Source organism: Morchella importuna, assembly GCF_003444635.1.
Source record: "Morchella importuna strain M04M26 chromosome Unknown Morimp01GS026, whole genome shotgun sequence".
Classification (NCBI taxonomy): domain Eukaryota; kingdom Fungi; phylum Ascomycota; class Pezizomycetes; order Pezizales; family Morchellaceae; genus Morchella; species Morchella importuna.
Window position 1 is genome coordinate 539,297 of NW_025763423.1, and position 12,571 is coordinate 551,867.

At 53.9% G+C, this 12,571-nt stretch overlaps 4 protein-coding genes across 4 annotated transcripts; 2 read left to right on the forward strand and 2 right to left on the reverse strand.

Moving 5' to 3' along the window:
• Positions 1-1,735: 1,735 nt before the first annotated feature.
• On the reverse strand, positions 1,736-3,139 carry LAJ45_07889 (uncharacterized protein; the record flags this gene model as incomplete). The annotated part of the gene is made up of 2 exons (XM_046117444.1): positions 1,736-2,926; positions 3,014-3,139. The coding sequence occupies 2 exons, from the start codon at positions 3,137-3,139 to the stop codon at positions 1,736-1,738; spliced, it is 1,317 nt and encodes a 438-aa protein (XP_045969429.1).
• A 443-nt stretch (positions 3,140-3,582) lies between these two features.
• On the forward strand, positions 3,583-4,149 carry LAJ45_07890 (uncharacterized protein; the record flags this gene model as incomplete). Its single annotated transcript, XM_046117445.1, has 1 exon — positions 3,583-4,149. One exon carries the CDS (start codon positions 3,583-3,585, stop codon positions 4,147-4,149), a length of 567 nt encoding a protein of 188 aa, XP_045969430.1.
• A 4,231-nt stretch (positions 4,150-8,380) lies between these two features.
• On the reverse strand, positions 8,381-10,644 carry LAJ45_07891 (uncharacterized protein; the record flags this gene model as incomplete). The annotated part of the gene is made up of 6 exons (XM_046117446.1): positions 8,381-8,715; positions 8,784-9,274; positions 9,338-9,468; positions 9,534-9,737; positions 9,823-10,361; positions 10,467-10,644. 6 exons carry the CDS (start codon positions 10,642-10,644, stop codon positions 8,381-8,383), a joined length of 1,878 nt encoding a protein of 625 aa, XP_045969431.1.
• Positions 10,645-10,728: 84 nt separating this feature from the next.
• LAJ45_07892 (uncharacterized protein) lies at positions 10,729-12,286 on the forward strand (the record flags this gene model as incomplete). Its single annotated transcript, XM_046117447.1, has 2 exons — positions 10,729-10,764; positions 11,027-12,286. 2 exons carry the CDS (start codon positions 10,729-10,731, stop codon positions 12,284-12,286), a joined length of 1,296 nt encoding a protein of 431 aa, XP_045969432.1.
• Between the last annotated feature and the right edge of the window lie 285 nt (positions 12,287-12,571).

A 12,571-nucleotide genomic window follows, 5' to 3' on the forward strand; every position in this document is an offset into this window, starting at 1 on the left:
TATCAATTGGTCATTGGTGTCTCAGTTGCTGTTGCTGTTGTGGGTTTGGGTTGTTGTGGTTGTGGTTGTTGTTGTAGAGAGGGTTGGGGTTTGTTGATTTGGTTTGTTTGGAGGTGGGTTTGGGTTGTGGGCGTTAGTCAGCGCGTGGGCTGCGAGTGAGGGATTGTGATTGTACTGCGAAAATGATGCTTGGCAACACTCAAATCCCCCGGGAGTATCGCGATACAGCACAGACCTTAGACAAATGTTTCACCTGCTATGCGAAAGGGTAGCTGCGTAAATATACACTTGCCAGGCAAAAAGCCCACTGTGAGTTGGGAAATTGTAAAGGAATGGTAGCCTGAAAAGGTGCACACACGTCACAGATTTCAGCTAACTAGTGGCAATACGAAGAGTATCTTCGGCATGTAAGCTTGAATAACCAACTCCTGCAGTGGACGCAATCACTCCTGTATATAGCGGGTGGATTACTGCTGTCCCTATAGTAGCTTCTAAGCTCCCAACCAGATCACTGAATATATGGAATTTAACTAGGCGCCTCCATAGCCGGTGTTGAACTAGGCATTAGTTATTTGGTTAATTAATTGGTAGAGTATGTACGATTGAGCTTGACTTATAAAGCCGTAGACCTACATGTAGGCATCCTGAGGCACTGGAAATATGCTGACTGACCATTTTGCCTGGGGCTCGTATTTATTAATATATGAGGATCGAATGGTTAAGGGAGTGATCTGGCACTACTGACGCACCTGGCCCACGGAATTAAAGGGTCGGCTTTAATTTCGTGACAGCTTAGCTATAGGGCCGGTAGTTGGGGTTATGCTGGAGGTTCCAGTACGTAAGTAGAGGAATCCATTGTAACGATAGCTATAGGCCCGAGCATGAGGGGAATGGTATACTCTGCAGATCTGTTCGATCGGAATACCCCATAAACATCTTCTACAGCCCACTTCGCTTCACTTCTCCCCAACTCACCTCATCTCAGCGCATCCTAAACGAGCACCCCCACTAGCTATGTATGTAATATACTCCATGGCCATGCACTCCACACGCTGAATCACAATATATCACTCGTCACACTCAAACACACATACACACACTAACACACTAACTCACAATATCCATGTATTGATTAATCCATCGATCTATTGATTGATAATACACCTACAAAGATTTACGTCTATTTTATTCCGTTGTAGACCCATCACTATAGCATGTAATGATAACTCATAGTAACACAGTAGGGACTTATACATGTGTATTGTGTTAGCGATCAATACGTAGGTAATTACATCTATTATCGTTGTGTAAATGTTGTGTTGGAATTGTGTAAAAAATGTGTGAGTATTGTGTAAAGCTACCGATAAACCCGGTTGTAATTGTGTTAACTCTAACTATATGCTGGCCACTGACAGCTGAGCGACCACCTGCCATGTAAGTGTTGATATCTATCTATCTATCCGCCAGCTGCGCAAGGGGGAATGATGCGGGGGGGGTGGGGGTTATGAATATATATGTACCCATATGGATAGAAGGCGAATAAAAAGCAGGTATAAAAACGAAGCAAAGAGCAAGAGAAGAAAAAAAAGAGAAGCCACACTTCCCACTACTAAAAAAGTACTATCTAAACACACAAAAAAAAAAAAAAAAATCAAAAATCAAAAAAAGCCAACCCACACCCCAACTCCACATACAAAAAACACAATATAAAAAGAAAAACCCACCCCCCTCTCCTCTACTTCCGCTTCACCAACGGCGTCGCCACCCCCCTCCCCACCCTCGGCGTCCCCGCCCACCCCTCCCCCCGTCCAGCCAAACTACTCCACAACCTCTGCCCCGCCGGCGTCAACCCCGCCCCCGCCCCCGGTGTCTCCCTCCCCCCCGCACCCCCCTCCCTCCGCGGCGTCACCGCCCTCCCCACCGGCCTCTTATTCTTCGCCACCCGATCCACCATGCGATGATGCAGCAGCTCCCTCCTCGGCGTCGGCGCAATCTTGAACGGCGCCACCCCCTTCCCCACACCCTCTCCTTCCCCCTCCGTCATCGCGGCAATCGACCCCCACGTCAGCGGCGGCGCACCAAGCTCGCTGGGGCTCGGCGACGGCGCGTCCTTGACGAAGCTATATCCATTCACACGGGGCGTGTCGGCGCCGCCAAAGCCGCTCTCTGACGCCAGCGGCCGGGGCCGCCCCGCAATAGCGTCGCGCACGGCGGAGAACGACGGACTCGGCGGCGGGGCTGGCAGCGGCGGCGGCGGCATGCGCGTGTTTGCATAGACGACCGTTTTCGGGGGTAGTTCTTTCTGCGCTGCCTCTGCGTTGGTTTGAGCGGTGGGAGGGGGAGGGGGGGAGTCGGGCCCGTCGGGGGCGAACATGAGTGTGTTTCTTGGCGCGGCTTTCCACGTGTTTGGAACTGCCTTGCGGTCGTCTTTCCATGCGATTGATTTTTGGGGCCCGCCGGTTGCGGCCTCGGTGTCGGCGAGGGCTTTGAGGCGCTTTGCTTCTGCGGTTGCGCGGAAGCCTGGGATGCGGTTGCCGGCCCAGAGGAAGGCGTAGGCGTTGCGCTTCTTTTCGTTTTGGGCGTCGAGGAGGGTGTTGAAGGAGGCGTTGTCCTCGGAGGTGTATTTTGCCTGGAAGGCGTCGAGGGAGAGGTGTTTTTCGTATGGTTCTGGGGCTGTTGTTGTGGTGGTCGAGGAGGAGGCGGGGGCCATGGGGTTGCTTTTGAGCGGCGTGTCGGAGGGGCGGGTGTGTAGTGGGGTGGAGAAGGAGGTGCCGCGGCGCAGGCGGGGGGTCGTCATGACTTCTGTCAGGCGCCGGGAGGCTTCGGCGATGCGGGAGGGGTCGTGGGAGGCCAGGGCGGACAGGTATTCTTGTTGGTGCTTGGCCTCGAGGAGGCCCGGGAAGAAGTCGCGCGCGATGATCTCGGACTAGGGGGGGGGGGGGTATTAGCTACGAGTACTAGAAGGGCTGGAGCGGTGGGAGCGGTGGGAGCGGGGGGGGGGGGGGGGACGTACAAGGGCGTCGGTGTAGGTGTCTTCGTCAAGCACCTTTGGCGGCCGTTTGATCCGCTTTGTGGGCGGTGGGGGCGGCATGAGCTCCATGTCGGCCTTGCGCGTGAGGGCCTGCGAGTTGGAGGCCATTTGTGGGGGTGTATTTGTGAGAGCTGTGAGAGTGTTTGGAGAGCTGTCTGTGTGTATGGTGATGAGAGTAGAGAGTTGCAGAGAGTTGATGAAGAGGCTGAACCAACCCTGGCCCTGCATCGGTGACAAATCTGCAGGCGCCACAGCCACAGCCACCGCGAGCTGCACAAGTGTCCTCAACTGTCAAGCTGTCTTTGCGAGGACACAAGGAAGGAGATCGCAGACAGAACATCGCTCTCACCCAGAACATCCACAGCACCCAGGGCATCTACAAACACCCAGAACTCTACAAACACCCAGAACTCTACAAAACACTCAGAAGCCCTACAGCACCCTCAAGTCAGTAAATACACACTCCCATTAAAACAGATACCCCCAAAGCACCCACCATGGCCGCCACCGCCCCCACAACCCCCGGCACCTTCCTCCTCCTCCCCATCACCATGGACGAAAAGACCAAAGACGTCACCGCCCACACGCACTCGGACCCCGCGCTCGATCGCGAGCTCGAAGCCCTCAACGCGCTGCACCGCGCCCTCAAGCAGCCCGGCATCACCGACGGCGTGCCCCCGCCGCCCGTGCCCGTCCACCCGCAGCGCACGGCAATGATCGAGAAGATGCGCAACACCGGCAACGCCGCCTTCCGCAAGCAGGACTACAAGGGCGCCATCGACATGTACTCGCACGCCATCCTCATGGCGCTCACCCGCCCCGGCTGGGAGCCTGCTCCGTTGCTCCGCGATGAGCTCCAGCAGCTGTATTCGAACCGCGCGCAGGCGTATATTGGGATGAGCAGCTGGCCAGAGGGATTGGCGGATGCGTGCTGCAGTATTGATTTCAAGAAGGCCGGGAATCAGAAGGCGCATTGGAGGAAGTGTAAGTGTCTGAAGGAGATGGGCAGGCTGGAGGAGGCGAGGGATGGGTTGGAGTATGGGTTGGAGTTTGGGAGCGACCCCGAGTTGAGTAATATGTTGAAGGAGGTGAGGGAGATGCTGGAGAGGAGGAAGTAGGGTGGTGGAGTGAGTGTGGGGGATGGTTGTAATATTCTTTTTTTTATGGCTGCTGTTTTTTTGAGTGCTTTTTTCTCTTTTTTCTCTTTACTGTGTATTTGTGGGCTTGATCATATCGACGTGAGAGGTGCTGCTGCTGCTTTTTTCCTGAGTAGACTTTTACGGGGGGGGGGAAGGGTGTTTACTTCTAATGATATAAAAAAGGGCGTTTTCTTTTCAATTCGGTGATTCTGGAACAAAGATACAGATGTATACTTACCGCGCAAAAAAAAAAAAAAAAAAAAAAAAAAAAAAAATACGTAGAGAAAATTATATCCTGTTATCCGCAAAGTAATCGTTATCAGCCTGGGGTTGACTAAGATACCGATGGAGTGAGGGGTCAATTGCAACGATATAGGTACCAAGGCATCTCTCTTTGCCGGAGAGTTAATAATGAGCCAGGCAAGGCAGCTTTGGTATCAGGCAAGGGATTTAAATCAATGCCTTGCGATAATATTGGATGTTTCAGTCATCTATGGGAAGATGCGCGCGGGACAAGCATCGATCAATTGAGCTCTATGTGATTCGCTTGCTCGATATCTTGTTATCTCAGCTAGCCCCCCCCCCCCCCCCCCAATCCTAGACACGTACTCGTGCGAGGTACATACATACCCCAAAGCACGAGGGTCGAGGTGGGTACATGTATGTATGCTCAGGTTTCTGTAACGGCCCTGCTGCCATTATGTAAAGAGATGTATGTATCACATATCCTAGAGCTGGCTCCTATAGATGGTATCAAGGTGGGGTGCACACTCCATCTACATCTATCAACGGCCTCGAACGCCTCGGATTTCGAGGGCATCGTAGCTAACAAAAGGCAAAGCGTTAGGGACGATAGCTACACGTAGCTGCATGATGGGGGGGGATTCAATTGAGCTCTGGGTAGATACTCTAGAGTAGAGACTGTAGCTATTGGTTCATGGAGTATTTGTTACGGGCATGCAATTAAGGTTATCTCAGGCTTCAATTATGGCCGAAGCGCTGCACAATACTGCTACTCTACGCATGTTTCTAAAATTGGCAAACCTACGATGTTTCTATTCATAGCTTAACCACTAGATACTCCATTCTAGATCGACTCTAGAGTCCAAACAGCTAGCCAGGGGATCCAAGATATCAAGGACCGCGCCCAGCCCAGCCCAGGCAGCCTATGCTCACCTCAACGCACGCCCTATGAATCTCCAAGAGATGCGAGGTGCAAGGTGTGAGGTGAAGTTGTGTGTTTCCAGGCGATTGGCCAAGTGCAAAGACGTCACACGACATTACCCCACACTTTGCAATTATTAGGCCAATTTTCAAGATTTACGGTTTTTTTGGGAATGGCGAGAAATTGGAGATCACAGAAGAGAGCAGAAATCACCAGAGCACAGAACACAGAACACAGAACAAAAGTTGCAAAAAAAAAACTTATATTGTGATGACAGACTTTTTCCCCGACGTAAAAAAAAGTAAAAGCACCAATCTTTCCCCAACACCCCCCGCTTTCCTCCATCCTATCGCCCCACCAAAAAAAGAGTTGTCCAACCACTTTCCATCAAACCTCCAGCCCCAATTGGCGAGGAGTTATCGACAGCGTTGTTAAATGGTGTTTGTTTCATCGGCGTGCAAAATCGTGAGGGAGAAAACCGCTTGAAGGGCCAAGGTCAGACCGATGCCGGATCGGAGTGAGAGCGAGTCATTTATTTGCTATTTCACCAATGACGTTAGTTATGACGAACTCAGAGCGAAGAACAGAAGAACCGAAAAATTGATGATGACGGGGGAATTAATTGTTTCTTGATAAAACTCACCTTCTCGCTCTAGTCTTTCTTCTCTTTCGCTTGAGTCTCCTGACTCTCTTCTTCCTCCACTTAGCTCTCATGTCGTCGAAGGTGTGGTGGTGGGAGGGGGGGGTTTCGATTTTCCTGAGAGGTTGGTGGGGAAAAGGGAGGGGAGGAGTAGGCAGCACCTAAATACTTTTCTCTGCTTTGTGCTGCGTTCGCTCTGCCAAGCTCTCCCGCGCACACACAGAGTGGGGTTGGTGGAGCAGGGCTTGCCCTAACCGCCCTGGGCCGTGGTTTTTTTTCGCCGATACTGGATGGGCGGGGGAGCGAGGTGACGGCTGCTACGCGCAGGGGGGGGGGGGGGGGGGTGCAGAGCAGTCCGGTAGAGTACGTACAGCCCGTGTCCGCAAAGTTTTGGCACCCTATATAGCATATTATGTACTGTACCGGTCAGTGAGGTTGAGACGTCAGGTGTCAGAGGGATATTTTGTACGAAAAGCTTTGGCTTTCGTGAGGCACTTTTAGCATCTTGTACCAATGACGGAACTGTCTGAAGTGTTGCCGGCTGTACCAAGTGTACTGGAAAATTGAAAAAAAATTCCTCAAATAACCAACTAAAGATGTTTTTTTTTCCTTCAGTATCTTGATTACTTTATCTGGTTTGCGGTCATGTCGACAGAGGCAGGCCCATAATAACAAATGTGCCAATTAATGAGTGCCATATAGGGCTTTGTACCAATATATTTTGTTAGATTCGCCCATGTAGTAGTGCCGATACGCAATATAAAAAGTCTCGGAATGACTCGGGTTTTTCTCAACCCCACTGGCCTGTACAGTATCCGCGATTAGTACAACAAGCAAAGTATTTTGGTCCTCCTCCTCAGAAGGTGGTCATACAAAGCGTTATAATGTGCCGCAGCAGAATATCATATAAATTCCTCTTTGTAGTTGTTTCTTATCCGGCTGTTGATATCGTTAATATCACAACTTAAACCCATGAGCTTCGAGACAGTTCATACGTCTGGGGGTACCAAAAATTTGCGGAGACTGCAGTGCTGCACATACATGTACTGCGGCCCGAATTCTTCGAGAGGGTGCTGATGATTCTATCCAAGTGACCGCCCACTCTCTCACTATAAACACGGACACCCCCCCCCCCTGCCATGTTGTTCTCTGTCACGTTTCCATAGCCACATGTCTTTCCGTATATCCTCCAGCCACGTGACCGATAGCACTCTACGTCAGAGACGAAGCCTACTATCCGATAAGATAATCGCCGCAATTGGCTGGGGATGGTCAATTTGATGCCTAGGCCCTGCAGTACGTAACTGTGAGAGATCCAGCAAACGATTCTGTGGGACACTGCGCTGCAGGAACTGCAATTGGGTAGTCTCGCGCCAGAGTACCAGGCTACCCTGTAGAGGTCAATTGAGCACCCTAGGACTCGTGTGTAGATGTATATATTGTAATTGCGCAATGTCAGCCAGATCTACAGAGTTTACAAGTATCCCCCACGTACAATGATTGGCCCGCAACCCTCTGCATGTAATGGATATGCGGTAATGACTGATCAAAGATACCACAATCAAGGACTAGCACCACAGCAGTCTCTCGCTATAAGGATAGGGCTGGGGCCGGAAATGTGTATCCTTATACAGTCGACTCTCTCGATATAAGGGTACGCGCTATATAGACCAGAAATCGGCACCCTTATGGCATATACCCTTATGGCACGGGTTAATTTGTACTCAAAAGGCCCAATAAGGACCGAGATCAAGTTGTATTCTTATAGGGCGAATATTCTTATAGAAGGTACCCTTATAGCGAGAGTCGACTGTAACCAATTATCATTATAGAAAGTCCACATTGCGGGTTCCAAACCTTTTAGTAAAAGTCTTTGTGACTCTAGCGTTTGAAGAAAAAATTTAATACCAAGACACTACATGTACTTTGTATAAGGATACATGTACGCATACAATTACAAAAACCTTGCATTTTTGGTTAATTTCACACTAAACGGCCCAAAACCGACCACCACCCAATTAATTGCCATAAAACACGGCACCCAAATAAGTCCCAGATTTAGTTTATACTACAATTGAATTAAAAATACAAGTGATTTGCGTAATTAGGTAAATTCGCGTATTTATATGTATGTGGTGTAGGGCCAAGAATCCGGGAAAGCATCTAAGTTTATTCGAGACTAAGAATCGGGTAGAGAAGACGTCTACCAGTTTTCTTTTATTTTTGTTTCATTTACTTGAGCATCATAGATTACCACATCTCAATACCCCAATAACTGTCCGCTTCCCAGCGCTGCTGCCGCAACCCCCACAGCACAGCCAATCACTAAAAATCACTCGCCCCCACCAACCAGCAACACCACATACCCCACTCCCCCAAATTCACCGCCTCAACCCCACCCAAACTCAACAAAAGAACCTACTCCTAACACCCCCCTCCCCACCACACCCCTCACCCCCCTGCCTCAACCCCCTCCCCCTCTCCCCCCTCCTCGCCTCCACCTCCCTCGCCAGCTCCATAGCACTCCTCAACCTCCCGTCGCCCGCCGCCGCATCATGCAGCGCGTCCTCCTCCTCCGTATACAGCGCCCCACCGCGCCACTCCTCCCCCTCGGTCTCGAATCCCGTATCAAGCTGCTGCGCCGGTGGGCTACTGGGCGCGAACTGGTCGAATAGGAGCTCTGGCACATCCGACATCTCCTCCTCCTCCTCCTCCTCCTCTTCTCCTTCTTCTTCTACAGCTACTCCACCGCTACCCGCCCCCGCCCCCGATCTTTCAAGCCTCGCAAGCGAGCTCCCAGGCTCAAACCCAAACAGGCTCGGCGTAAAACTACTCCCCCCCTCGCAGCCCTCGCATGACCGCCGCCCTGCTGCTGCACCGAGCCACGAGTACCCCCCTCCTCCTCTACCACAGGCCCAGCAGAGCGCCTTTCCCTCCTCCACCCATCCACCGCACGCGCATACACCTCTTCCAGCTCCAGCACATGCCTCCCCAACCACCCATGCCTCTTCGCCCCCTCCAGCGTCATCCTCCTCCTCGGATCCACACACACAAGCGCCCTAATAAAGTCCTTCGCCTCGACACTAACACCCCGCCACTCCACGCCCGTATCCAGCCGCCGAAGATCCCCCGCGCGCGCCTTGGCCAGGACCGCATCGGGCGGGGGCGTCGGGCCGCTCTCGGCGCCAAAGGGCGAGTAGCCGGAGAGGAGGACGTAGACGACGATGCCGAGGGACCAGAGGTCGACGGCGTGCGAGTAGCCGCTGGTGGGTGTGGTGCGGGTGGGCGGGATGACTTCACTGGTTGGGTGGGGGGTTGTTCAGTACTGGTGGGAGGAGGAGAGGGGGGGGGGGGGGACTGACGGGGCGAGATACTCGAGCGTGCCGACTGCGCTGGTCATTCTCGTAGCGGGGGTGAAGAAGCGGGCGGAGCCAAAGTCGGTCAGGACGACTCGGGAGCCGGCTACGTTGCTGGTGCAGAGGATGTTGTCGGGCTTTTTTTTTGGTTTGGCGTGTGAGTGATAAACCATGATCCTAGAGCGTGGGGGTGGGGGTGTACCTTGAGATCTCTGTGGACAATTCCCTTCGAGTGCAGATATTCCAGCGCCTTCAGAATCTGCCACACAACAGGCATGGCCTCAATCTCGTCAAAGCAGAGCTTCTGCCCCAGATGCGAGAACAGATCCCCACCCGTAATCAGCTCCTCAAAGATGTAGATCCTAGAGCTCGTCGAGAACGCCTTATGGATGCTCATGATATTGGGCTAAAAAAAACCCCCCAGTCACAGTCAGCACATACCGATGAGAGAGAGACAGAAAAAAAAGCTTAATTGAAATCAGAAAACTCACATGGCTCAAGCTCCTCAAGACCTCAATCTCCCTCATGTACATCTCCCTCAACCTCGCCCAATTCTTCCTCTTCCCGCCCTTCCCCTTCGCATCGGGCCGCAGCTCCATAACCTTACACGCAACCTGTCTGCGCGTCCCGACCTCCCACGCCATATACACGCGCCCATAGCCTCCCGCGCCCAGGATCCTCCGCGAGAGCTCATACTCGCCCGCAAACGCGCGCCTCCCCTCCTCCTCTCCCTCCTGCTCCTGCTCCTGCTCCTCTGCAACCTGGCTGAAGCTGAAGCAGGCAGCGTTACGGATGTCGATCCTGTCGCCGGAGCTCAGGAGGACGCTGGTGCCACGGCCGATGCGACGGCCGTTGTGGAAGGTGCCGTTGAGCGAGAGGTCCTCGCAGTAGATCAGGGGCGTGCAGCGCGCCTCGAAGACGACCGAGTAGAGGCGCAGGTGGGTGTTTGAGCAGGAGGGGTGGGGGAGCTGGAAGGTGCAGTGGGGGTGGCGGCCGATGAGGGTGTCGGTGCCGGAGAGGAGGTGGAGCACTGTAGGGGGGTAGTTAGAGCGTATGTATGTATGTATGTATGTATGTATGGGGTAGAGTAGAAATGTGATAGCTGTGCATAAGGGGAGGATCAGCGGGGGCTAACCGGAGCTCGTTCCGTCAGCCATTGTGGCCACCAGGGAGGCGATGGTGCCAGAGTCAATGGCATCATCTTTGATACTCGCAAAGGGGCCCACCAAGTCCTCGGCTCTGGGGTCCTGGGTAGGTAAAGCACTAGAAGACGCCTTTGGCTGTCTGTCATTTTCCCACGCTGTGGCGGTCATCGGGGAGGGACACAAAGAAAAACTCTTCAAAAGCACCACTCACGAATGGAGATATCTCAGACCAGATGTCTTGTTTCACGCTCAATGTCTATCTATGCACAGGCCAGCCGCAGTCAGCCAGTCAGTCAGCCAGCCAGTCAGTCAAGTCCGTAACACAAGATCTCACTCGTCCACTAGCTAGCTACCAACCTCACGTGACGTGACATGCGGCTCCCATCCCGTCCCTCGATGAAACCCCCCTCCCAAACCCTCCCGCATCCCCCACATACATACACACATATACACACACACACACACACACACACACACACACACACACACCCAAAACACCGGCTGAAACAATGAACATCCCCGGCGAAAAGTTCACCCTCCCGCTCGACAGCGACTCCGACTCCGACAACGAAAGGGAGGAGCACCACCGCGCGGGCCTCCACCACAACTCAACGCCCACCTCGGCTTCATCCGCGACATCATCGAGAAGCCCATCTCGTCGGCCCCCACCGCCCCCGTCCTGCCGCCAAACGCCACATCCACCGGCTTCCCAGCACACAAGAAGCGTGGCGGCCCATCAAAGTTCCGTCAGCGCGCCCAGCAGGACCTCGAAGCACAGCGGCGGCGACAAGCAGCAGCCCCTCCTCCGCCACCACCGCCACCACCACCACCTGCATCTGCGTCGCAGGAGGATGGTGGGCCGACGCGGACAGAGCGGCAACGCATCAGCGACGAGAACGACCAACGCATTGCAGCCATGAGCGCCGAGGAGATTGACGATGAGCGGCAGGAGCTCCTCAAGGCGCTCTCGCCGGCGCTGATCGAGCGCCTGCTGAAGAAGTCGGCGCTGGACCACGGCGCCGTGCACGGCTCCTTCAAGGGCGCCGACGACGAAACAGAGACGACACATGAACCCCACCCGCAACCCGAGACCCCCAAACCCGCTGCTCCCCCCCCCCCACCCACATCCAAGAAGGTCAGCTTCGACCCCACGCCCACCGTCACAGACACCACCGACGACGCCCTCCCCCCCCCACCCACGTGCACTTCCCCCGTCCCCCCCCACCCCACCGACGACCTCGACCCCAGCGACCCAGACTTCTTCACCCACCTGCACACCAAATACTTCCCCACCCTGCCCCCGGACCCCTCCAAGCTCGCCTGGATGCACGCCCCCACGCCCTCCGAAGACCTCTCCTACCACCCCTCGCAGCCCTCCCTCCCCGTGTCCGCGCTGCGCTTCGACTTCCGCGGCGACCTCCTCCCGCCGCGCACATCGCGCGAGCTGCCGTCCAACCTCGGACTACACCACCACGCAGACGCGCCAAATGCCGCGGGGTACACGGTTCCCGAGCTGGCAAGGCTGGCACGGAGCGCGTTCCCGACGCAGCGGTGCATGGCGATGCAGATGCTCGGCAGGATCTTGTATAAGCTGGGCAAGGGCGTGTATGGCGTGGAGGAGATCACGCAGGGGCTGTGGAGGTGCATGGAGGAGGGGAGGGTCATTGCCGGGTTGGAGGAGGCCGCCGCGGGGAGGATGGGCGGCCATTTGAGTGTCAAGGCGTATGCGACGGATGCGTTGTGGTTGTGGCAGAAGGGGGGGGGCATCGGTGGAAGGCGGAGTAGGGGGAGGGGGGGTGTTGTTACTTAACTGCGGGATAGCGGGGTTGGTTGGGGGTTTGATTGGGTTTGGGGAATTCTTCTACCTACATATCTGCATGTGGATATCCAGCTAGCCAGTCACTCTTAAAAGTTTTCGTGATTCGGAGAAATTGTGTTTTAATCAATATAATTACCTGTACCTACATGAATGCCTTTCCGTGACCTGGGCAAAAAAAGACTAGATAATTATAGTAGTTAAGGAAACACACCAAGAGCTCACCCAGACCCGTCTCCTAAAATTCTAAAGTTAGATCACCACACAATAGTAATAATG